Source organism: Lissotriton helveticus, chromosome 5_1, assembly GCF_964261635.1.
Source record: "Lissotriton helveticus chromosome 5_1, aLisHel1.1, whole genome shotgun sequence".
Classification (NCBI taxonomy): domain Eukaryota; kingdom Metazoa; phylum Chordata; class Amphibia; order Caudata; family Salamandridae; genus Lissotriton; species Lissotriton helveticus.
The window spans coordinates 2,142,883,277-2,142,909,740 of NC_136065.1; the positions used below are offsets into that span (position 1 = coordinate 2,142,883,277).

The 26,464-nt window shown below is 50.5% G+C and overlaps 1 protein-coding gene across 2 annotated transcripts in view; it reads right to left on the bottom strand.

Annotated features, from left to right (window-relative positions):
* The window catches only part of NUP188 (nucleoporin 188), a 761,473-nt gene that overhangs the window by 403,619 nt on the left and 331,390 nt on the right, over positions 1–26,464 (bottom strand). For both annotated transcript variants that reach the window (XM_078646272.1, XM_078646271.1), the window contains exon 21: positions 1,168–1,288. In XM_078646272.1, coding sequence (XP_078502398.1) covers positions 1,168–1,288 — 121 coding nt within the window. The remainder of the gene's footprint in view (positions 1–1,167; positions 1,289–26,464) is intronic.

A 26,464-nucleotide genomic window follows, 5' to 3' on the forward strand; every position in this document is an offset into this window, starting at 1 on the left:
ACAAACCCCCTTGTATAACAATAAACAGGCACTGGAAAGCTTGGGCAAGTAAAGAGGCACGTTCCAAATGTGCACTTTGCACACGTGTAACATTACATTCGATTTAACCATTAATTCAGATTTAAAAAACTGATTATTTTGATACCTTACAGTACCAACTTTATTAGTCCCATTCAGAAGTTAGAAGAGCTGAGATGTCAGTCTGCAAATCTGTACTTTCCAAATGGCCTTTCCACAGAAAAAGAAGTCAATTTAGGTATTTTACAGCCAGAACCCCTGGATATATTGAACCCGGTCTTGGGGATTGTGAGGCCTACATTAAGGGCGACATATATATTAGAAGGGGAGGTTTGGGCTTTGCCATTACCTTAAATGGCAACGTCAGGTTAGCAGTTTTAAACTGCCGTTGCAGTCTGAGAGGCAGAACGAGATCCAGGTTTTACCTTGCCATACTCGTGCGGCACAACAAGTGCTGCAGTCCACGAGAGACACCTCAGCTAGCATGCCCTCGGTGCCCTCCGGTACCATATACTTGGGACTTATAAGTAGGTTGGGCCATGCCAAACGGGGACAAGCCAATTAAACATGCTCCATTTCAAGGGTCAGAGCACACACACTGAGCCCTGTTTGGTTAAGCTCCGTGCATTTCAGATCCATTACACCAGTGTCTAGTAGTCAAAATGGAGGCATAAAGTGGGGTTAAACCTGCAAGAAGCAGGTTTCCTTACAAAGATCACTACAGAATGGGGAAAAGTAGCAGAGAATGACCGCTATGGGTCAGAAAAGTAGCCATAGAATATCAACAATAGACTCCAGAAAGAGCTGCAGGAAACAAACGACAGGACTAGACGAAACCGCTTCAGAACCTGAAAAAGAGACCGAAACCAACAGGAGATTAAAGGGAGTAAAAAAAAAAAAACAACAGGAAAAAAGGAACAAAAGACAGTTAGAGCAAAGGAAAACGAAGCCCATGTAGACAGCTATAGAACAAGAAAACAAGCTAGAGAGAGAGACCTGCTGCACAGAAATAGATAAAGTGAAATCAAATGATCAAGGCTAACGGAACAGAAAAAATACAGGAAGATAGCTACAGAAAGAGGTCGGTATTTGTAGAGGCTTGGAAAGAGAACTAGACAAACTGATCTAGGCCTCAAGTTCTGTCCTCACCAATGCGTTCTCTCACTCCATGGGTGTTGTAGCGCCACTTGTGGTAGTTGGGCAGCATTTCTTTCAAGACAAAAAGGATGCAGGGTACCAGCCCCTGACTCTGCGTGTTACCAAGCTGTCCCTACAAAAAACAAAAGAACAATGCACACATAATGCTTTTTATTTCTGTTACCACATGTCCTTACCAGTCACAAGCCATCAAGGGGCAGTATTTCAAACTCAAAGCAGATCTTTATAGATTCATCAGGCTCCTTAAACGTAAGATATGTTTTTATAATAAACCTGACGAATAAGTTACTTACTTACGGTAACAATATATCTGTAAGAAACATAGGTTAGTTATAGATTCCTTACCTTAGAATTACCCCCAGCTGTCAGACTGGATCCGGAAAGTTTTCATTAGCAGTACCCCTGCGCGTCGGAAGGTGGCGTCGGTCAACACAGCGTTTGTCGTCGTGGTGGTGATCGCCAGGAAGATGTCGCGGTAGCTACTTAGACACCCCCCTCGCGCACGGATGTCCGTTTTGTACACAACTTCCCCCCCCCAGAAGCGCAGAGCCATGCAAGTCACTGACCACTGGTGCACAAAACTAGGGCCCTGAAAGGAAGTGCTTAACCCTAGAAGCCAGTTCGCAGAACGGGGAGGATGGGTGGGGCGGTAAGGAATCTATAACTAACCTATCATTCTTACAGATATATCGTTACCAAAGGTAAGTTACTTGTTCATCTGAAAGAAACAGTTACAGATTCCCTACCTTAGAATAGATACCCCGGAGGTGGGTCTGCGAACTAAGTTCACACCAGAAAGTCCTGGAGAACAGAACAGCCAAATAAGCCGTCTCTCTGGACTTAGCTGTCTAGGCAGTAGTGTTTGGTGAACGTGTGCAGCAATGCCCCCGTAGCTGCCTGACAGATGTCATTTAGGGGGACTCCTCGGCCCAAAGCAGTAGATGTTGTTGTCGCCCTGGTGGAATGGACACGCAGCCTCACTGGAGGCTCCTTCTTTGCCAAAGAGTAGCAGGCTTTGATGCACAGAACGACCCGCCTGGAGATGGTTGGTTTGTGCATGGCCCGACCTTTCTTAGTGCACACGTAACCAACAAAGAGTTGGTCATCCACCCAGAATTGTTTGGTGCGATCCAAGTAGAAGGAAAGCACACGTTTTGGATCCAGACGGTGGAGCGTCTATTCCTCTTTTGTAGGATGCGGCGGCGGAAAGAAGGTGGGCAAAGTGATGGATTGGCCAATGTGGAAAGAAGCAACCACTTGGGAAGAAAAGAAGGTCTAGTTCTGTGGACGACTTTGTCTGGATGGATAACCAGAAAGGGAGGCTTGGATGAAAGCTTGTAGCTCACTCACCCTGCGTGCAGAGGTGATGGCCACCAGAAAGGCAATTTTCAAAGTGAGAAGTCTGAGAGGACAGTTATGTAGAAGCTCAAAAGGAGCGCACACGAGGTAGGTAAGAACGAAGTTCAAGTCCCACTGATGCATTACGAGGGAGGGGAACAGGAGGACAAAGATGAGTAATGCCCTTAAGGAATCTATTTACAGGGGACCTGAAAAGAGAAGGTTGATCAGGAAGCCTAAAGAAGGCTGAAATGGCCGAGAGGTAGCCGTTTAGAGTGCCCAGAGCAGAGCCCTGCAGGGCCAAAGAAAGGAGGAACACGAGAACCTCAGAAAGAGGGGTGAAAAGGGGATCCACAGCCTTTGCTGTGCACCATGCCACAAATTTGTTCCATCTGCAGGCGTATACCGTTTTAGTGGAGGGACGCCTGGCTGCCAAGATAACATTGCAGACTTTGGGAGGCAGGTCAAACGTCGTCAACGGCCGCCGCTCAATCTCCACACAAGGAGGTGAAGGCTGGACAGATTCAGGTGGAGAACCGTCCCCTGCTGCTGCGACAGAAGATCCTCCCGAAGAGGCAGTCTGATCAGGGGATCGATGGCCATGTTTATTTATTTTATTTATTTATTTATTTATTTTGAGAGTTTTATATAGCGCAAACAAGATCTTTGCAGATATCAGAGCGCTTTACAACAAGGGGGTAGTAAAAACAAGAGAGCAATTAACAGGCTTTTGAGCGACATATAGTTGAGGTAGTAAATGGGTAGTAAAAATAAGGTAGATAAAAGAGGGAGCATAAACAATCAGTTAAACAATAATACAAATAGTCAATCTGATAAGCAAGTATTACAAATAGTCAGGAGTCTCAAAAAGTTCCAAAGTTAGGTACATGTTCAGGTAAATTTAGCCATGAGGATAGCTTTTACTTCTTTCTTAAAGAATGCAGAGGAGGAGATAAGTCTGGTTTCTGGAGGGAGTGAATTCCAGATCCTGGGTGCCATTCCTGAGAAAGAGCGTTTATATGTTTTTTCCTTCCGGAATCTACGAGGTTTCAGAAGGAGATTCTTTGTACTTCTAGTGGATCTTGAGCCAACAGAAATTGTCAGCTTCTGAGTAAGGTAACCGGGTGAGCTGTGGTGTATAGCCCTTTGAATCATGCATGCAATTTTCAGATGTATTCTGGCCTCAAAAGGCAGCCAGTTCAAGGATTATAGGTCAGAGGAAATATGGCAGTGTTTTTTTGATCCAGTGATAAGTCTCGCTGCAGCGATCAAAGAGGCTCTCAGGGGTGCAGTTGTAGATAGGGGGAGTCCGCAGAGGGCGACGCTACCGTAGTCTAAGCGCGGCATGACTAGGGCTTGTACTGCAGTTTGGAAGTCCTTGGCTGGGAGGAAGGGTTTAAGTTTCCTCAGGGTATTGATTTGGAAATTAGCTCCCTTAGTTGCGTTGCTGATATGCCGTTGCATGTTGAGATTGGTGTCAAGTGTTATGCCTAAAGATTTCGCTGAGTCCACGATGGTAGGTTGGACATTGAGAGCTGTTAGGTGCTTAAGCCAGGTTTGAGAGGTGGAGCTTTTCGCAGGAGGTGAGATCAGCAGGAACTCAGTTTTCAGGGCATTGAGTTTGAGGGGATTATCGGCACGCCATGATGGTGTGTTTCTGAGCGTTGAGTTAAGAAGTTTGATGTCATTGGGGGATTCTAATTTCAGGTATAGTTGGGTGTCGTCTGCGTACATGTGAAAGTGTACATTAGATGCTTGTAGCAGGGTGGTGAGAGGTTCCATGACCAAGTTGAACAATGTTGGAGAAAGGGAAGATCCTTGTGGGACGCCTAGTGTTACAGGCACTGGTGGGGACATCAGGTTGTTGCTCTTGAATTTCTGAGACCGGTTATGTAGGAAGGAAGTGAACCATTTGAGAACTGTCCCAGATAGGCCCATTCTGGTATTTAACAACTCGAGTAAGTTCTCGTGTTTGACTGTGTCAAATGCTGAGGACAGATCAAGAAGGATGAGGAGGCAGGTATCGTTTTGATCAAGGATTTGGAGGGCGTCGTCAATTATGTGTGTAATAGCAGTCTCAGTACTGTGCCCTGCTCGGAAGCCTGATTGATGAGCGTTGAGGAGGTCAAACTGTTCAATGTGTTTCGTTAGTTGGAGTTGTACGCATTTTTCCAACAATTTGGCAAGGGTGGGAATGTTGGTAATAGGACGGTAATTGTTTAAGTCAGAAGGGTCAGCTGTTGGTTTCTTGAGTATAGGTGTGACTTGTCCAACTTTGAGGGAGTCGGGATGTGACCTTGCTAAAGTGAGCTATTGATAATTTTGGTCCATAGTGGGAGGAGAATTGGGATGAAGTCCTTTACAGCGTTAGCAGGAAGGGGGTCTGTGAGGTGATTGGAAGGTTTCAATGTGGTGAGCAGTTTGTTAATTGTATCTTCAGAGTAGGTATCAAAGGATGACCATGCAGCATTGTTCTTTGGTTCAGTGGATATTATGCTGTGGGGGTTGGAGTAAAGGTTTACGTCATTGAGGAGATCTTTCCTTATGTTATCAGTCTTTAGATTGAAGAAAGCAGAGAAGTCTTCACAGGATGGTATATCACCTATTGTGCTATGTGATAGTTGGGGTTGTTCCTTGGATTGTGTATTGATTAGTTCAAACAGCTTTCTTGGTCGGTTTTTTGCATGTTGAGCAGCTCGGGATACCAGACTGTTCGTGCCAATCCGGAGCCACAAGAATGACTTGGGCCCGGTCGCTCTTGATCTTCTTCAGCACTCTGGGCAGAAATGGAATAGGCGTATAGAAGACCGCAACTCCACTAGCGGTGTAAAGCATCGCCTAGCGAGTGCCGCCTTGGAAATTCCAATGCACAGAACTGCTGACACTGCGCGTTTTCTTCGGTGGCGAATAGATTTAACCATGGCTCTCCCAACTGCTGAAAGAGACCTTGCACCACCTCAGAGTGAAAATGCCATTTGTGATCCATCATGCACCTGCGGCTGAGTTCGTCTGCCCTGGCGTCCAGAGAACCTGCCAGGTGTTGTGCGACCAGGGATATGCCCTGATGTTCCAGCTATGTCCAGAGGCGGAGGGCCACTTGACATAGGGTCTACGACCCCACCGCCTTGTTTTTTTCAGTACCACATGACAGTGGTGTTGTCCGTGAACACCTGCACTACTCTTCACCGTACAGAGGGACGGAATGCCTTGACAGCAAGACGAATCGCCCGAAGCCCCAGAAGCTTGATGTGGAGCACGGACTCGGCAGGAGACCAAAAGCCTCTAATCTCCGCCTCCCCCATGTGGCCACCCCATCCCAAGAGGGATCCATCAGTCACCACTGTGAACTCTGGTTGGAGAAGGGAGAGGGATCTGCCGTCGACCCAATCCTCGTTCATTAGCCACCACTGCAATTGGCGTGCAGTGCTCGCTGGAAGCAATCGGAAAGGTTTTCCTGATGTTGAGCTGTGAGAAAGTGGCTCTATATATACTGGACAATAAGGCAGTACAGTGTGTATAGAGTCCACAAACCCCAAAGGTATAACAGAGGTTAAAGTCAGAACTGACCTTACTCTCCAAAGTGGTAGCTTGGTCGAGCAGTAAGGCAGTACCAGAGGACAGTGTAAAGCATTTGTTGTACACACTCAGTCAGCAAAAGGTTTCACACACTCGAGAACTGAACTCCAGGCCAATTGTTGTTATATCGTCAGATATAGTTGTTTTATTTTTAGAACCAACAGTTATAAAAATATACTTTTCAAGGTACGAGTTCTCTCATGTAAATACTTTGCAGAGGAGTAGTAAGTTTGTACACACAATAATCACAGGATAGCTAATAAGCAATACAGTTCTGAAACACACTCTAGCATTGAGCTCAGTGGGTTTTTCATAGGAAAGTACAGTTGATTACTTTATAGATTACTTTGGTAGTTCCAGGACTAGATCTTAGATTCAGTCCTGGGGTCTAAGCTGAAACCAGATTAGCAAAAACGTTTTAGTTACTGTGATGAATTTTCCTTCATATAAAGCGGTTTTAAAACTTCACACGCAGAAACTTTTCAAGGTGATTCTCACAATGTTATTCAATGGGAGGAAATTCAGGTTACAGGTAAAGTACGATCGCGTTACTTTTGTAACCCAGCACGGGTCTCCTAGGGCCAGCACTGGGGGCTTAACTCAAAACAGGTAGGGAATTGTGTTTCAGTATTTCGTACGATTTTTAAAGAATATTTGCAGTTTTCAAAAGTAAACAAAAAATGTCATAGAAAAGCAGACAATGGGTTCCTATGGAGAAAATACAGGTTACTAGTAAACCCGCTAGGGATTACTTCTGCGGTTCAGTATTGAGCTTAAAGGTACAGTACTGGCTTCTCTCCTGATCACAGGTGAGTATTTTCGAATTCGGACTTTGGCTGATTTTATAGGAATATTTTCAGTTTTCAAAACTTCACACTTAGAAAATTTTCGAATCAAAATGGGTCAATGTTATCCAATGGCAGGTAAGTGAATTACCGGTTTCCAGGTGAGTACTTGGTTGGTGAAGTTAGGGTTCTGGGCATAGACTCAGGGGTCCCTTAGGGTCAGGTGAGTACAGTTAGTTCAGTCCCAGCGGCGCAGGGGCGGCCGGGTGCAGAGGTAGGTAGGCCCAATGTTATCCAGTGAGGGAAAGGGGGCCTTCGGTTGGCTGGGCTCCTGGTCACTTGCTCACGGCAAGAGGGGAAGTAGGATAGGGCAAAGAGGTCACAGCCAGCGGCACTCGGGCTGCTGGGTGCAGGGTGTTTTTGAGCCATCGGGCGCTCAATGTTATCCAATGAGGATCTTGAAAAAGGAACAAAGGCTGCAGGCTCGGGGACGGTGACCCTCCAGGGGTGACCAGCACTTCGAGAGGTAAGTTGGGATGTTGGAGCACAGGTAGGTACCCCAAAGGGTGGCACAGGGGGCCGCGGGGCGCTGGGTGCAGGGGTGTCTTTGGGGGTCGGAAAAGCTTACCCTCGGCTGGTCGCGGTTAGGGTGGCCCCTGGTCTGCAGGCGTCGGCTGGTTCATCGAGGAGGGTCTTTGGGCACTGGACTTCGGGTCCCAGTCGCCGGGGGGACGTCCTCGTGGTCTTGTTCGGGTTGGCCTGGCCCAGGATCGGCTGGTGCAGAGTGGGCTGGTCCGGAGCTTCCTGGTGGGCACCAGGTGGGTTGTTGCAGCAGAGCCTCTGCTGATGGGAGTCCCAATTGTCGAGAGGGTCAAGGCAGGCAGGTCCTCTGGGTGTCCCAAGGTTGCTGTCCGCGTAGGTCGCCGGGTTTAGGCAGGAGCAGGTTCCAGGATCAACAGGCCGGTAGGGCTGTGGCCAAGTCAGTTGTTGTTGTCCTGTTGTTAGCAGCTGCACGGCAGGTCTTCTTCTTGATCTTCTTTCTTCTTTTTGATATTGGGATCTGAGGAAGGAAGGTTCAGGGAGCCCCTAAATACTAAATTTAGGGGTGTTACAGGTAGGGCAAGGGCAGGGACCAACGGGTCCATGTCCTGGGGTGAGTACACCCCCTAGCCTGCTCCTCTCCTGTGGGAGGGGGGCAGGAGCCTAGCTGGGATTGGGCAGGACTCCCCATCTACAAGATGGCCGGGGTCGTGCTTCACCTCGCCTCCTCCACCTGAGGGGTGGAGTTGGCAAAGGTTGGCACACCCCCCCTTCCTGACGTAGTTTTTCCCGCCAGTCTTCCAGCCAGAGTGGGGGAAGGACTGGTGGGGGGCTGGTTGCTGGGTACAGCAAATGGTCTGGAGAAGCTCTCAGAGGCGGTATGCCTTTGAAGCTTCCCCCTGTCCATCCTGAGGGAGGAGACATAGCACCTCGCCCAGGATATGCATTCTTGCAGGCCCAGGAGAGCGGGGGGGGTTCTCCACCCAGGGGTCCAGCAACATGTCTGCTGTGTGGCAGCCTGTGCAGCTACTCAGCCCAGACATCGATTGTAGGTTCATGTTTTTGGAGGGCATCTCTAAGATGCCTCTCGTGCATTTTACATTAAATCCCACACTGGCATCAGTGCAGGTTTAATGTGCTGGGAAGTTTGGTACCAAACTTGTCAGTCTTCAGTGAAGACGTTATGGTGCTGTGGAGTTCGTGAATGACAACCTCCCAGCACCATATACTCTTAAATAGCAACACTGCACTTACAGTGCCCAGGAATGGCCCTGGGTACCGTAGGGGCACAGGGCTCATGCACCAGGGCCCTCACCTCTGGCATAGGGCACCCAGCTAGAGGGGTGACTGAAGTATGCCAGGGCAGTGGGTTCTGTGGGCATGGCACACAGGGATGTGTGCCATGTCGACTCTTGCTTTAGTCTTGTACTTAGGCACTCAGCCTGCAAAGGCAGTGTGTGGGAGCCAGGGTACAGGGCCCCTGAGGGTGGCACAATCAGTGCTGCAGCCCTGGGTACCTAGAGTACCATTTACTAGGGGCTGACAGGGGCCAGAGATGCCAATTGTGTATTTTGTTTCAGCATAGCTTTTCTTTGTAGGAAAGGAACACAGGCCCTGGGTATCGGATTGGCAGGGACCCAGGGCACACTCAGTCAAAGTACACCAGCAGTTCAGAAACAAGCATTTACAATGCAATGGTTTTGCCTTTGTTAAAGTTTGAGCTATTGGCATTGCTCTTGACAATATTTTTATGTATGTTTTTTTTAACATAAATAAATGGCATTGTCATTTACAATGCCACTAGCTTGATCTCTCGCAAATGACACACAAACACCCACAGAGAGCCCCCCCAATACACACTCAGAGGCCTCCCCACACACACACCCACACAGAGCCCCCCACACACACACCCACACAGAGCCCCCCCACACACCCACAGAGCCTCCCTACACACTGCGAGCCCCCCCCACACACTGCGAGCCCCCCCACACACTGCGAGGCCCCCCACACACTGCAAGCCCCCCCAACACACTGCAAGCCCCCCCCACACACTGCAAGCCCCCAACACACTGCAAGCCCCCCAACACACTGCAAGCCCCCCAACACACTGCAAGCCCCCCAACACACTGCAAGCCCCCCAACACACTGCAAGCCCCCACACACTGCGAGCCCCCCCACACACTGCGAGCCCCCCCACACACTGCGAGCCCCCCAACACACTGCTGGGGAACTAAAGCACTCCAGCAATCCCTGACAGAACATGCGCAAGCACAGGCAACAAGCACTGGTAAAGCTAATAGGTGTGGATTTCTCAACGTTTTCAAATACATGTGCAGCATTGCAAACTTGGGAAATGATTAAAACAAAGAGCACAGAGGTACGAGGCACAGCACGAAGCCAAGCATTGATAAGTCCGTATTAACTCTCTGAAGAACAGCATGCGAGCACGAAGGAAAGCACAACAAAAGTGTATTTACATTGCTGGAATCAAAGTGCGACCACTGAGATATATATATATATATACACACATACATACATCATGTCAGCACGAAGGTGAGCTCTAACTTATAAATACGCTGCTGGGATCAACATGTGATCAGAGGTAGATACACACTGCCAGGAAGGGCGTTTAGGCAGAACGGTGAGCACAAACATGGGTATGCACTGCAGAACAACATGTGAGCGCAAACATGTCAACACACTTTAAAGAACAGTGTGTGTGTACGAAGGTGTGATCAGCTAGTAATCAAGAGTGTGAGCACAGGATACTTTTTATTAGTTGCGGGGATCAGGTTAGTGTAGGGCGAGCACAAGCACATGTATGTGCTCCTGAGATCATCATGTGAGCGTGGGCTGAACACAAGCACATGTATATGCTGCTGAGATCATCATGGGAGCGGGGGGCAAGGACAAGCATGTATATGCTGCTGAGGTCATTGTACACTGCCTACGCTACAGTGCTGGATAATGTGGTCTTCTGTGAGGGTTACCATTACAGCCTCCACCACAGCGTGCTCGAAATTGCTCTAAATGTGAGCTCTCGAAAATAAACACACTGATCCCACGCTGGACATCCATGTGTGCAGGGAATTCAGCAACGGCGCGAAAAAGAAATCTTGTATGAACTTCAGTCAGCTTAAGGATTCGACAGAACATTTGAATTTTGGCCAAACGAAGTAATTCCAGACATTTCCCTGTATGTTTACCTATTGGAAGCTTTACTTGGGTGAGTGACTCCATAACCCCCAGGCTTGTTTCTCCTAGACTGAAAGTAGCTGCCCCGTTCACGGACCCTCGGGGCATGTATGCACCCCCAAGAAACAACCAACCACAGTGCGCAGCTCCAACAAGCATACCGGTTCTGTGCATTGCATACACAGGCAACCTAGTCCAGTACTTCATTCACTTGACGCTTTAAATAAGATTTCCACATCGAATGTATTTGCACAGTATAGTTAGGTAATTGCTCCAGCAGTAGAATTAAATGTACATTTTCTAAACGTGCCTTCTGCCAGAAGAAAAAGCCCCATCCTAGAGTGGCACATTCCCTCCCTTGGCCTACATCTCACAACTCCTGATGCAGGATAACACAGGTCCGCCTCGGAGGCAACACTGTTAGCATGCACTGGCTCCATCTGGGACCGAAGGGCTTTTCTTAATTTCACCGTCTGGTGTCTGACCATTTTCTATTACATGCACCTGCCTGCCGCGGTTGTGGGGGCTCGCTGGGCATGCGGATGGCTGGCTGGGCACCACACATCCAATGCCTGCATTATCGGCAAGGCCAGGGACGATGCTATGTGCCCTCGTGTAAGCTTCACAGACAAAAGATGGAAAGGACTCGCAGCGACATTCACTTACGCACCAATGAAGGTACCGAGAACAAACACTGCTACGAACATGCAGCGAGCTGGGCGGGCAGAACCACTAAGGCACACTCACGTGAGCTGCAACCCCACCGGACACACTTCTATACAACCTCCTTTAAACTGTAAGGAATTAAGACAAAAACATTGCTACCCGTGTTCGCCTAAAGTTAGAGACTGACGGAAATAGACACAGCCACTTACAAAAAGCATTTTCAAACCTCCATTCTTTTGCACATACGCCGACTACTGTTCACACGGCTTTACATGTCATTTTAAAATGGTTTTTTTCTTTGCTCACACCTATGTTAAGCGAAAGTTTCTTAGTGTTTATAGTTCCCAATTTTAACAATGCTCTTTAATAAAAAAACAGTCGAGTACAAAATCCCTTTAGGGTAATAAAATAAATATGAGCGCACACTCTCGCAGTGGGCGTGTCTGCCAGTGATGGTGTACAGAGTGGTTTGTGCTTTCTATAATCTGTGCTGCTCTCAACTGGGAGAGCCACAGTTTAAGAGGCAGCGAGGTTAAACGATTATTCCATAGTTAGCCAAACGGCAGGAGAAACATTGCAAGCAAGCATTTTTAAGACACCTCAGATGGAGATAAGCCGATTACACGTGGCTGTTTGTTTTGATGGTAAGTCAGCGCGTCAAGCACCCATTTCATGTTGGCTCCTGTCTGATCAGCGCGGAGCCGGAGTTAATGTAATAATCCGAGCTGTAGGAGGGCTGACACCATGCCCCAAAGGGTCCCTGCATGAAGACGCAGAAGTGCCGGCAATGCCGGACCAGATTCGGGGGCGTTCCCGGCTTTCGGCTGACGTCGCGTGACGTCGGCAAAAGCCAAAGAATCTCGGGAACGCCCCCGAATCTGGTCCGGCATTGACGGACAGGCCCCTCGTCCAATGGCTAGGCTCCATTTATGGAGCCAGCCAATGAATGACGAGGGCCGACCCAAAGCCACACTACAGTTCTCATCAGGTTTTCGCCTGCGCGAAAAAGATGCGCAGAGCGCATCTTTTCGCCAGGCAAAACCTAAAAAGTGGGGGCATACCAAGGCACGAAAGATGGCACTTTCTCACAAAAACCTATTTACAACCGGGGACTTGAACAAAGAGGGCTGATCAGGGAGCCTTAAGAAGGCGGAAATGGCAGAGAGGTAGCCCTTTAGAGTGCCCAGAGCAGAGCCCTGCTGGGCAAGAGAAAGAAGAGAAAGGAGAACCTCTGAAAGAGGGTCAGAAAGGGGATCCACAGCCTTTGCTGTGCACCATGCAGCAAATTTGTTCCACCTGCAGGCGTATACCGATTTTTTGGAGGGACGCCTGGCTGCCAGAATCACATTACAGACTTCAGGAGGCAAGTCAAATGGCTTCAACTTCCGCCACTCAATCTCCACGCATGCAAGTGGAGACTGCACAGGTTCGGGTGGAGGACCGTCCCCTGCTGCTGCGACAGAAGGTCCTCCAGAAGAGGCAGACGAATCGGGGGATCGACTGACATGCTGAGTAGCTCGGGACACCAGTATTTTCGTGCCCAGTCCGGAGCCACAAGGATGACTTGGGCCCGGTCGCACCAGATCTTCAGCACTCTGGGCAGAAGTGGTATAGACGGAAAGGCCTACAACAGACCGCAGCTCCACTCGAGACGAAAAGCACCTCCGAGCGAGTGCCGCCTTGGAAATTCCAACGGCAGAACTGATGACATTGCGCGTTCTCTTCTATGGCGAATAGATCTGAACAAGGCTCTCCCCACTGCTGAAAGAGGCCTTGCGCCACGTCCGAGTTCAGACGCCATTCGTGATCCATCATGCACCGACGGCTGAGTTTGTCCGCCCTGGCGTTCAGGGAACCTGCCAGGTGTTGAACCACCAGGGTCACGCCCTGATGTTCCAGCCACTGCCAGAGGCGCAGATCCTCCTGGCAAAGGGTCCACGACCCCACCCCGCCCAGTTTGTTGCAGTACCACATGGTGGTGGTGTTGTCCGTGAACACCTGCACTACACTCCCTCGGACAGAGGGGAGGAATGCCTTCAGTGCAGGCCGGATCGCCCGCAGCTCCAGAAGGTTGATGTGGAGCCGGGACTCCGTCGGAGAACAGAGGCCTCTGATCTCCGCTTCTCCCATGTGGCCCCCCAGGTATCTGCCGCTGACCCAATCGCGGTCCGTGAGCCACAACTGCAACTGTCTCGCAGTGCCCTCCGAGATCAAGACATGGTCGGACAAGTTGCCCTGATGCTGGGCCCACTGAAACTTCAGGTCCCACTGCAGAGCCCGCATCCGCCACCTGGTGTGATGCACAAGAAGGATGCAGGAGGCCATCAGCCCCAGAAGCCGCAGTGTCAACCTGACCGAGACTCGGGATAAAGGCTGAAAGATCGGAATCAGATCCTGAATATCCCGAACCCGCTGTTCGGGAGGATAAACCCGAAACTGCGCAGAGTCTCGAACCGCTCCGATGAAAAGGAGCTTCTGAGAGGGACAAAGGTGCGACTTCGGCACATTGATGGAGAACCCCAGCAGGTGCAGGAGGTCGGCCGTAGTCTGGAGGTGGGAGACGACTGTCTGGGGCGAGCCCGCCTTCAACAACCAGTCGTCGAGGTAGGGGAAGACTGAAACCCCTAACCTGCGCAGATGAGCTGCGACCACCGCCATCACTTTTGTGAACACCCGAGGGGCGCTGGTAAGGCCGAAGGGGAGCACGGTAAACTGAAAGTGCTTGTGGCCTACCGTGAACCGCAGGTAGCGCTGGTGGGCCGGCAGGACGGGGATGTGGAAATAGGCGTCCTGCAAGTCCAACGCTACCATCCAGTCTCCCGGGTCTAGGGCAGCTAAGACCTGAGCCAAAGTCAGGATCTTGAACTTCTCCTTCCGGAAGTAGCCGTTGACGTTCCGGAGGTCCAAGATAGGGCGTAGGCTCCCTTTGCCCTTCTTGGGAACCAGAAATTAGTGGGAGTAACAACCACACCCTACTTCTGGCCCAGGAACGCGCTTGATGGCTCCCTTGGCCTAGAGGGCCGTAACTTCCTCTTGTAGAAGTTGCAAGTGATCCCCCGACACGCGGTGGTACTGCGGTGGCATGGCTGGAGGGGTCGCTTTGAAGGGGAGGGAGTAGCCCCTTTGGACGATTTGCAGCACCCACCTGTCCGATGTGATGGAGCGCCAGTGGAAGAGGTGATGGCGAACCCTGCCCCCCACTGGCGTCAAATGGGCCTGAAAGCTCAGACTAGGAAGGCTTTGAGGCAGATGCTGCGGGGGTGGATGTGGACTGGCCGCGCTGTTGTCCCGTTACCGCCGCGACGGTAACCACGTCCGCCACCGCGCTGAATGTTAGTCTGCGGCCCGTGGCTGGCAGGACGTGTGGGAGCCCCCCTTCTGTGGCCGACAGGCCCAAGGACTTGCCCACAGCCCTGGAGTCCTTAAAGTGTTCCAGCGCATGATCTGCCTTGCCACCGAAGAGGTGGCTGCCATCGAACAGCATGTCCATAAAGGGTGTTTTGGACATCGGCCGAAAAGTTGGCGGACTGCAGCCAGGTGTGGCGGCGACCCGCCACAGACGTGGAAATCGCTCTTCCTAGCGAGTCCATGGTATCCAGTCCACATCTGATAGAGTACCACGCTGCGTCCCTTCCCTCCGCAAGGGCTTGAGCGAGTTTCACCCGGGCTCCCCAAACTAAGGGAGGAGAACATCTTCTTTCCGAACTGTTCATACCTCTTGGATTCCCGATCAGGTGGTACCGTGGGGAATGCGGATTGGGAGGTAGAGGCCTGGATAACCATTGGGGTGGGGTGGGTGGACAAGAAACTAGGGTCGCCCTGGGCTAGGCGGTGGTGCCTGGGTACTGTAGGGGCACATGGCTCATGCACCTGTGCCCACACCTCTGGCATAGGGCACCCAGCTAGAGGGGTGACTGAAGTATGCCAGGGTAGTGGGTTCTTTGGGCATGGCACACAGGGGTGTGTGCCATGTCGACTCTCTGTTTAGTTCTGCACTTAGATATTCAGCCTGCAAAGGCAGTGTGTGGGTGTCAGGGTACAGGGCCCCTGAGGGTGGCACAATAAGTGCTGCAGGCCTCAGGGTTCTTCTCTGGTCACCATGCCCTGGGTACCTAGGGTACTATTTACTAGGGGCTGACAGGTGGCCACAGATGCCAATTGGGTTTTAATTTCAACACAGTTTTAGGGAAGGAACACAGGCCCTGGGTACCTGGTTGGCAGGAACCCAGGGCACACTCAGTCAAAGCACATCAGCAGTTCAGAAACAAAGTGGGTGCATACCCATGCAAGAAAGATGGCACTCTCTCACACCGGCTGATGATGACTTCGCGACCGGTCCCTCACCCTCCCACGCAACAGAGACCTAGAGCACTGCAAAGCAGACTGCCAGGCCTCGAGAAGCTTTCGGGACCACTCCCGCAAAGACTTTGGATTCATGGTCCGGCAGTCGAAGCACGACCGGAAGTCGTGGTCACGCTCCAGGCGGATCCGTCACAACATCAGTCAGCTACAGGAACCGCAAGCCTTTAAGCCGGACATCCCTGACGTGCACCAGGAGTCGAAGACTCAAAAAAGGTGTTGACAAATGTCGACAAAACGTCCGGCAAAAAGTGATTCTCTCCGGATCTGCGCTGGCTGGCACAGAAAAAGAAAGAACTGACATCAGAGCACGAGGGCAGCATCTATGTAGCTAACGCAACGTCATTCCCATGACCACGATGCAAACGACGAACGCGGAGTTGACCAACGCCACCTTTCAATGCGCAGGGTTACTGCGGACTAAAAACTTTGCGGATCCAGTCTGACGCCTGGGGTGAATTCTAAGGTAAGGAATCTATAACTAACTGTTTCTTTCAGATACTGCACCCATGACTTCTCTATTGACTTCCATTGGGCACATGGCTGTGTTTAAACTCTGCACTCAGCCTCCGTGGAATTTCTGGGTACTTACCCTTTGTAGGTTCCTTGTTCTCCCAGCTCCTCTGACTCTTTTGGTCCAAGTCCCATTCTTCCTTGCAGTTCACATTCCACTTCTTCAGTATATGGTTTGGTCTCCCCCTGGAGACCAGTGTGTATTTTTTTGTTACCTACCTGATTTCTTTGAAGTATTTTATGTGCATTGTTGAGATCTCAGCTAGGAGACATACCAATGTGTTTGTAATTGTGTTGTGTAATTAATGGACTTATTTTTATAAACACTGTGCGGTTCTTTTTAATCTAATCTACACTATTGATTAAATGCGATAAAGCAAGCTGCTTTACACTCTTTTAAAATAAGCCCAAAGGCTGTTCTCCAAAGCTACCACTTAGAGAGCTTTCTATGGTTGGCTAACACCACTAAAATCACCATAAGGGTTGCCAGGATTAGGGCAAGGTGCATTTCTTCTTTAATTGTGCACCATGTATTAAGCCAGCCTCCTAAAAAAGGGTTCGACATAAGTCGAGAAAAAAGCCAGCCAAAAAAGCCACTGAGGTTAGCTCTTCACAGATTGGTGCTATCTGGCACAAAAAGAAAAGAATTCACATTAGGGTGCCAGGGTAGTAAATATATAGGTACTGAACACGTCATTACAGGGCAGATGACTGACGCAAAGCTGAACTAGGCCACCTACCGTTCGCACGGGTACTGCTCCAAAACGTCTGGATCCAGTCTAACACCTGGGGAATATTCTAAGGTAAGGAATCTGTGTCTAGAAGTCTATCAGACAGTAAGCAATAACAAAATTAGTCGGCTTGCCATCATCTGGAAATGGTATACTACGGTATGGGATGAGCCCGCCTTCAACAGACAGAAGTGGGGTTATGGGAAGCTGTGCTTTGACCACTGCAATCAATTTTGTGATCAGAAGGGGTACCTGTAGGAGAGTAGGGTATGCTTCCTATGGTCACCCCCACTCTTTGCTTTTGCTTTACTGGTTTCCGACTTAGATGTGGCTGTGGGCCTGCTAATCAGACCCACAGCCCAGATGCACTCTCTCTAAATTCACACCATGTACTCTAGGTACATCCACAATTGGGAATTGGCTCACCTAATCAGCCCCTGTAGAAGTGTACCCTAGGTACCCAGGGCATAGGTGTACCCAGGGCCTACCAGGGGCTGAAGCATGTATTATGCCACCCCTGGCTGGCCACTCAAACTGACACAACTGGCTGATCACTCAGCTGGGGCAAGGTCGTGTAATCACCCCTTGCTTAGGTATAGTATTCCTATATCTACCCTTATATATGGACACACAGTAACCTATAAGTCACTCCTATGGTAGGCCTTAACAATCCTGGAGGCAGAGTGCTTGGTTATGTGTGAGATGGTGCTCTGGCATGAGCTGAGCCTGTCTGCTGCTTTCGGAACCATGTCCTTATAGCTGTTCTATGATATTATCATACCATATACTCTTAAGTGCATTATAATCCTCGCGGTTGAATGCTAACTTTGGTTTGGCTTTATCTAAACATGTCGTGTAAGGTGTCCTATGCTTTGGAATACTACCCCCTCGCCAATTCTGGCGACGGGGGTAGCATTCCACCCTTCTAGAGGGAGAAGACATGTTGTTGCTGACTATCCCGGTTAAAGTTAATCAGAGCCCCAGCGTCACAAAATGGATGCTGCTGCCACAGACACAAGTCTGACCTCCTGCTGCTGGGAGTCCTTCCAGCGAGGGAGGCCTGGACAATAGGTTTCCTGCCTGGAGAGGTGCGAGCACCACCCCAGACAGGATTTTGTGTATTGGGACAGGGAGGGCTGAATAGAATGAGACATGCCTGGGGCACACTAGTTGCTCCATGCATACCCCAGTTCAAACCGGTTGCTGGGGCACTCCAGCCCCAGCTCTGGCGCGAAACTGCACAAAGGAAAGGGGGTGTAACCACCCCCCTTCCTGGTCCCACCCATAGGAGGGACCTAGTGAGTAACCCAGCCCCCTTTAGTAGTATAAGGATAGGAGCTGACCCAGGAGACTTTAGATTAATCCTGATGAAACTTTGAAGCGACACTCTGGACCTTTCGACATTCAACCGACTTGAAGACTGAAGAATCTCCCTTGTGGCCAAGGAGTGACCACCCTGGGAAACCAGGCACAATCCAGCAACTCAACGGCTTGCTTTGTCCCCGTTCCCGACGGAACTCGAGCGCAGAGCTTGACAAGACCTCGACTCCAGGACTCCTCTGACCCCACTGCACGACTCCAGCACAGCTGAGCTCCGTGGAAGGCGTGAGAATCCGTGGAACCAGGCAACTTAGAAAGTCTTCAACTTGCTGACAGCGCAGCTCCTGAGGCATCCTCGAAGCTGTGCACTGGGTACTGAGACAACGCGACACCGAGCTCCACCTGCACCGAAGACCAGCCCTCCACACTCCACGACATCTGCGTGGGGCCCTTCTGCTTGTGTTCTGCTCGACGCGCTGTCCCGGTTGGTGGCCAGTTGGCTAGTAGCCCTGTGACGACGATTCCATCGCTGGTCTGGTTGCTCCAGACTGGCCCTCGCTTCCCTGAAAAGGTGAAGTACCTCAGACCTCCTGGTCTGCACCAGAAGCTCCTTGTGTATCCTGCGTGGGTTGCCTTTGCTTAGGCTTGTTGGCTCCAATCTTGAAGTCGACCCCTCCAACTGCGAGAACCTTCGTGGGACAGCTCCTCTCCAGCACCCGGTCGTCCTCGACGCCTCCTGGTCCGCGTGGCTGCAAAGACAAGCTTCACATCCGCACCTGATTGCTGCTCGACGACGTCTGATTCCTCCCTGGTTCCACCCGGTCACTGGCTAGTGACCCAGACTCTGTCCCCTCTGCTTTCAGGTCCTCTTCATCCTAGATCCACCCTTGGATCCACCCGGACATCTTCCTCCTGGTCGCCTGCAGCATCTTCTTCCAAGGCTCCATAGGAATCAATGAGAAAACCCGACACACTTTGACACCTATGCACCCGCAGCCCATGGGTGAGGTAACGCGAGTACTTCGGTGCTCCTGTAGGGATTGACTATCCTAGTGTCTAGTTTTGTTAGTTGTACATTCCTAGTTAGACCGGAAGTGTCCTAAATTACTTACCTTTAAAGTTCCCATTGACTTTCTATTGACTCTCACGTGAGTGTACTGACACTGCACGCGCCACCTGTGGGCCTCCCACTCCTAACCTAAGGGTCAGATAGTGTAGCCCCAGCGATTCTCTAGGCCCTAGGCCGTCTCCTTTCCCAAGTTGTGGTTCTTATACCACTTACTTAGTATATGGTTTTACGCGCCCCTAGGGCCTAACTGTAAATTGTGCTATTTAAAGTATTTCTAAGAGTAACTTGTTTTGTGCTTTTGCCTCTGACCTCATAAAGAGTTCAGAGGAGTGTGTTAGTGAATAAATACTGAATATGCTACTTACCAGTATGCATCTGTTCTTGGCATGTAGGGCTGCTAACATTCATATCTTAGCATTAGATCGCCGCCTAGTGTTGGGTCCGGATGATCGCACATTGTTGTCCTGGAAGAGTCTTCGAAGTATCCTGAGATAGGTGGCTCCTCCCCTGGACTACAGTGCGCATGGGCATCGGCTCCATCCCCAGATTGTTTTTCGCCATTGTGGCAGAAGATGGAGTGAAAAGTGTAAAGGATGTCCATGCTAATGACTGAATACAATAGTATATCTGCAGCTGCGACAGGCACCGGGGAGGAGGGTGGGCGATATGAATGTTAGCAGCCCTACATGCCAAGAACAGATGCATACTGGTAAGTAGCATATTCAGTTCGAGGCATGTGGGCTGCTAAATTCATATCTTAGCATAGAATACATAGCAGTCCCTCCATCAGCGGCGGTTGCCCGTGCCAGCTGCAGAAACCTGAAAGAGAGTTTTGAGAACAGCCTGTCCAACAGCAGCTTGCTGCTTGGAATGCACATCAACACAGTAGTGTTTTGTAAAGGTATGTGGTGTAACCCACGTGGCTGCTCTGCAAATGTCCTCTAAAGGAATGTTCCCTAGGAAAGCCATGGATGCCCCCAATTTGCGTGTGGAGTGCGCCCTTGGGGGTATCGTTAAAGTGCGTTTGGCCTTTTGATAACATATTTGGATGCACTTAACAATCCACCTGGCTATTCCTGCTTTGGAAATAGGGTTGCCTTTGTGTTGTGGTGCGAAGGCAACAAAAAGTTGTTTTGTCTTTCTAAAGGGTTGTGTCCTGTCTATGTAGTACATCAACGCCCTCCGTACATCTAAGGTATGGAGCATTCTTTCCGCCACCGTTTGTGGGTTTTGAAAGAATGCCGGCAAGTCAATAGTTTGGTTGAGATGAAACTGTGACACCACCTTCGGAAGGAATTTGGGGTTAGTGCGTAGCACTACCCTATTTGGATGAATCTGAATGAAAGGCTCTTGGACGGTGAGCGCTTGTAGCTCACTAACACGCCTTAGTGACGTAATAGCTATTAGGAAAGCTACTTTCCACGTTAGGAACTGGAGTTCACAGGAGTGCAGTGGCTCAAAAGGTGGTCCCATCAGTCTGGTGAGGACCACATTGAGGTTCCACACCGGAGCTGGTGGTGTTCTTGGGGGAATGACTCGTTTCAGACCTTCAAGGAAAGCTTTAATGGCAGGCACTCTGAAGACAGAGAGATGCTGCCTGTTCTGAAGATAAGCCGCTATGGCGGATAGATGTATCCGAATGGAAGTGTACGCTAGATTGCACTTGTACAGATGTAGCAGATAACAAATGATGTTAGGGATAGATGCATCTAGCGGGGTGATGTCATTAGCTGTACAGTAAATGACAAAACGCTTCCATTTTGCAGCATAGCATGCTCTGGTAGTAGGCTTCCTTGCCTCCTTGATGATGTTCATGCATTCTGGAGGTAAGTTAAGGTATCCGAACTCTAGGACTTCAGGAGCCAGATCGCCAGGTTGAGCTGTTGCGGATCTGGATGCTGAATTTCTCCATGGTTCTGCGTCAAAAGTTTGGGCGTGAGTCGCAGTCTTTGATGCGGCACCACTGAGAGTTCGAGGAACGTGGTGTACCATGCTTGGCGCGCCCACGTTGGAGCAACGAGGATGAGGGTCATCGCGTGCTGCCTTAGCTTTCTTGCCACCAGCGGTATCAGAGGGGCTGGCGGAAAAGCGTACGCAAATTTGCCTGACCAGTTCATCCATATCGCATTCCCCTGCGACTGTGGGTGAGGGAACCTGGCGGCAAAGTGTTGGCATTTTGCGTTTTCTCTTGTTGCAAACAGGTCTATCTCCGGATGACCCCACTGCTGGAAGTACGGGTGGAGTACAGATGGGTGTAACTCCCACTCGTGCATTTGATGGCTGTGTCTGCTGAGCAGATCCGCCATTAGATTGTCCTTGCCCGGGAGGTGTTCTGCCATGAGGAAGATGTTCCTCTGAATGGCCCACTTCCACATGCCCTGAGCCAGATGAGACAGCTGTGGCGAGTGGGTGCCCCCCTGCTTTTGAATGTAGTACATCGCGGTCATGTTGTCCGTCCGGATCAACACTACCTTGTTGCACAGATGTACAATGAAGGACTTGAGTGCCATGAAGATTGCCATCAGTTCCAGATAGTTGATGTGCATCTTTTGTTGCTGCGTCGTCCATAGTCCCTGCACAGTGTAATGGAGCAGGTGAGCTCCCCATCCCTGGAGAGATGCGTCCGTTGTCAGGGTAATCTGTGGCACTGGCTCCTGGAACAGTCGGCCCTTGCAAAGGTTGTGTGGAGTCCACCAATGCAGAGAGTCGTATGCCCGACTGGTAACCAACACTAGGTCTGTCAATTGCCCCTGAGCCTGTGTCCACTGATTTGCTAAGCACTCCTGGAGCGGGCGCATATGTAGCCGTGCGTGAGGGACTATGAAGATGCAGGAGGCCATCATGCCTATCAACTGCATGAACACTCTCGCTGGAAGTGAGTGCTGTGATCTGAACTTCAGGATCAGAGACTGCATGCTGTCTATCCTGACTTGGTTTGGTTGAGCTACGGCTGTCAGGGTATTGATCGTCGCGCCTAGAAACTGCCGGACATGCGCCGGTTGAAGGTGCGACTTTGGGTAGTTCAACGAGAAACCTAGATCGTGAAGGAGGTGAATGGTAGTCGACATGTCCGCGGCACACTGTTGTTCTGACTTGGCTTGAACGAGCCAGTCGTCCAGGTAGGGGTAGACATGGATGCCCTGCCTCCTGAGGTGCGCCGCTACTGTCGCCAGACACTTCGTAAACACCCTTGGGGCTGTGGTGACTCCGAAGGGTAGGACTTTGAACTGATAATGTTTGCCTTGGATAGTGAACCTGAGGTATTTTCTGTGGGACGGGTGTAGTGGTATGTGGAAATAAGCATCCTTGAGGTCTAAGGTTGCTAAGAAGTCCCCCTTGTTTAATAAGGGAAGAATTTGTTGCAGTGTGAGCATATGGAAATGTTCTGACAGTATATACAGGTTTAGGGGACGTAGATCCAGAATGGGTCTGAGAGATCCGTCCTTCTTTGGGATAAGGAAGTACAGGGAATACACCCCTGTGCCTTCTTCCTCCACTGGCACGAGCTCGATTGCGCCTTTTTGCAGCATCACCACTACCTCCTGCTGCAATAAGTGCAAGTGCTCTGCGGACATAGGCCTTTGCCTTGGCGGGATGTTGGGTGGAGTGGATTTCAACTCTAGGCAATAACCATACTGGACTAGCTGACGCACCCACCTGTCTGTGGTGATGGTTCTCCAGACGGGCAGGAACTGCTGCAGTCTCCCCCCGACAGGTGTTAAGTGGTCGGGGGGCAGTGACAGAGAGTCACTGTTTGCTTGGGGTAGAGGAGCGGGAGCTGTTGTTTCCTCTGCCGCGACCTCTGTTGCTGTTATTTCTGTAACCTCCCTTGTTCTGTTTTGTGAACGAGGATTGAGCTCCACCTTTTGAGAATTGAGATTGTTGACCCATTTGTCCTCTGGTGACTCCACGTGCACCTGAGCGACGAAAATTGTTGCCACGAAACTGTTGTGACTGTAGGGCCCCCATGGACTTAGCAGTTTCTGTGTCCTTTTTTATCTTTTCGAGGGTGGTGTCAACATCTGGACCAAACAGTCGATCAGGATTGACTGGCTGATTAAGGATGGTTGTCTGAATATCAGGTTTAAACCCAGATATGCGGAGCCAAGCCTGTCGTCTCAGCATGACGCTAGTGTTGATCGCCCTAGCTGCTGTGTCTGCGGCGTCAAGTGCACACTTGATGGCTGCGTTGGAGATCAACTTTCCCTCTTCTATAAGCAGTTTTGTGCCCTCTTGAAACTGTGGAGGCAGGTGTTGTACAATTTGTTCCAGGGTGTCATAATGCGCCCTATCGTAACGTGCTAAGAGTGCTTGTGTATTAGAAATACGCCAAAAGTTGGCAGCCTGTGCAGCCACTCTTTTGCCCCCTGCCTCTAGCACTTTGGACTCCTTATCCGGGGGAGGAGCTTCACCCGTTGTTTGGGAGTTGGCCCGTTTGCGGGCATTGGCGACCACCAGGGAGTCTAGCGGCAACTGTCCCCGAATGTATGCAGGGTCTGCAGGTGCTGGTCTGTACTTTTTTTCAATACGTGGATTGACCACTCTCGCCCTAGTGGGTTCCTTAAAGATGTCCGCAGCATGTTTGAGGACTCCCTTGAGCATAGGCAGTGTCTTTACAGTCCTCTCAGAGACTGAAAACGTGTCAAAGAGAAAGTCTTCTTCAACCGGGTCAGCATGCATGTCCACATCATGATTAGCAGCTGCCCTCTCAATTAGTGCATGAAAACCTGCAGAATCCTCTGTTGGGGATGCACGTGCACTGAAAGGCTGTGGGTCTTGCCCCACACCTTGGGTGCCTTGGTCACCAATGTCATCATATGCATCTGTGTGTGCATCTGGTTCATTTACTGGGAAGGTGTATTGGTCTTCCTCATTGTAACCCTCACCATCAGAATGGTCTGGTGAGGGAGTAGGGCTTCTACTTGGAGGAGGCTGGATAGGCTCTATGAGGTTAGAAGCGTCCAGAGGAACTTTTTTCTTCTTTAGTGGGATAACATAGGAGTCTAGAGGCTCTGATGTGATCCTTCTTTTGTATATTGTCAATTTGCCTGTGTTGGCGTCGATGAAGTGCTCAGAATCGTCCTCAGATCCGAGTTCTCGACTTGAAGGTACCCCTGCCGTAGAAGAATCCGCCTTCTTTGGCGTCGATTTTGTAGAAAAAGCCTTCGGAGCCTCTTTCGGCGGCAGAAGGAAGAGAAGCTTGCTTTTAGGCTTTGCCGGAGCATCCTTCGGCGTCTGAGGCGACGGTAACGGAGCCGACGTAGCAGCGGCCTTGTCCCTGATTCTCTGCAGCGAAGCGGCGATGGGAGACGCTTCATCCACAGTGGCTTTTGGCGCTGACGAGGACGTCTTGACCTTCCCCTCGGATCCGACGTGATGGTGGCCCTTCTGAGGTTTGGGCGCCGATGCCGTTGACGCCGACCCAGAGTCCTTGGACCGATGCGCAGACGTGCCAGCAGTTGATCCGTGCGCTTGTGTCGGTTCCGTATCCACTACGCTGCTGGCCTTGGCGTGCTTGGACGGTGTCGCAGCGGTTGATCCGTGCCGACCACCCTTTTTAGAGGACCCCTCCTCCTGCGCCGATTTCGTTCCAGCGGAATCGATCGACTTCTTCGGCTTCTGCAGACCGGAGCCCGACGGAGCCGATGCGGCAGCGGGTGCAGTATGTTTTTGTGGGCCGGCCGCCATTTTAGGGACGCTCGAGTCCATAAGTTTCGGTTTCGTTTTCGGGTCGGCCATTTTAGGTGTCGTCGACACCGCAGGTTTCGGTTTCGGTTTCGGTCCGGCTTGGCCAGCAAGTACGTCCGTGGCCGGGCCTGATGGCGGGGCCGTGGCTTGCGGCACTGGGTCTTGGGTAAGGCCACTTGGCGAACCCGTGACCCGATCTTGATCTTCGAAACCTTCGGGGCATAGCTCGTCTCCAGAGCTATCTGCCGCGGCCCCATAAATCTCTTCGACGTCCCCTACCTCGTCGACGTATTGAAGGTCTTGACCCGCGACTCCGTCGTCGTCCTCCGGATCCGCCTCGACCTCCGTTTCGGGTGGGGAGATTTGGAGAAGATGACCCTGTTCAACTTCTTCCTGGTCGCCGAAGATGTTTTCTGGATCGGGGGCCGCTTGTCTGGCCTCCAGGCGCACCGCGCGCCGAAGCTTTAGAGTCTTTTTCGACCTGAATTGAGCGCAAGCCTTACACTTGCCGTCGTCATGGTCCGGTGAAAGGCATTTGTTACAGACCGGGTGGAGGTCTATATGTGGGTACTTGGACCCACAGAGCGGACAGTACTTAAACGGACTCCGCTCCATGCTGTAAAGTTGTCGTCGTGTCGCGATGAGAAGGCCTCGATGTTCGAAGAGTGTAGACTCCGTTGAATCCGACTTCAAGAGTTGGAAGAACCTGAGACCGTGCGCGAACAATACCGACGCTACAAAATACAAGGCCTTTTGGCCTGAAAAAGTTAGTTTTTCTCGGTTCCGACAAAGAGAAGTCGGGACCACATCCGAACCCAATGGCGGAAAAAAACAATCTGGGGATGGAGCCGATGCCCATGCGCACTGTAGTCCAGGGGAGGAGCCACCTATCTCAGGATACTTCGAAGACTCTTCCAGGACAACAATGTGCGATCATCCGGACCCAACACTAGGCGGCGATCTAATGCTAAGATATGAATTTAGCAGCCCACATGCCTCGAACATATATATTTTATATATATCCTGTGTGGTGTCCTTTCATTTGATATTCAAGGGGTTACATATGGTAAAACAGCTGGCTTTACACGCCCTCAAGAGTCTTTTAGCCTAAGACTGTTCTGTCCACGCTACCACTAGGATAGCTGATCTATAAGGTTGACTTACAACCATCACCATAAGGGTTGTTTGGACTGGTGCAAGGTGCTCACTAGAATAGTGAACATCATATACCAGGCCAACTTCTCACAGTACCTGTAGGACGAGAAGTGAGCATCACATTCTAAAATTGCTCCTGGCCCACTGAGAAAGGGAGGAAACGCCTCTGGGCCTGCGGGAAGGGAATATGTAAAAACAAACCATCTAGTCTCTGCTGCAAATATTGTCTGGTGGGGCAGGCCGCATCAGGAAACGCACTGGGGCACAACTTTTATTAAAGCATTCCAGGGCCAAGTCAGTTTTTTCACCAACTAAACAAGACTCATTAAATAGCTTGTCTTTTGAAATGGCTG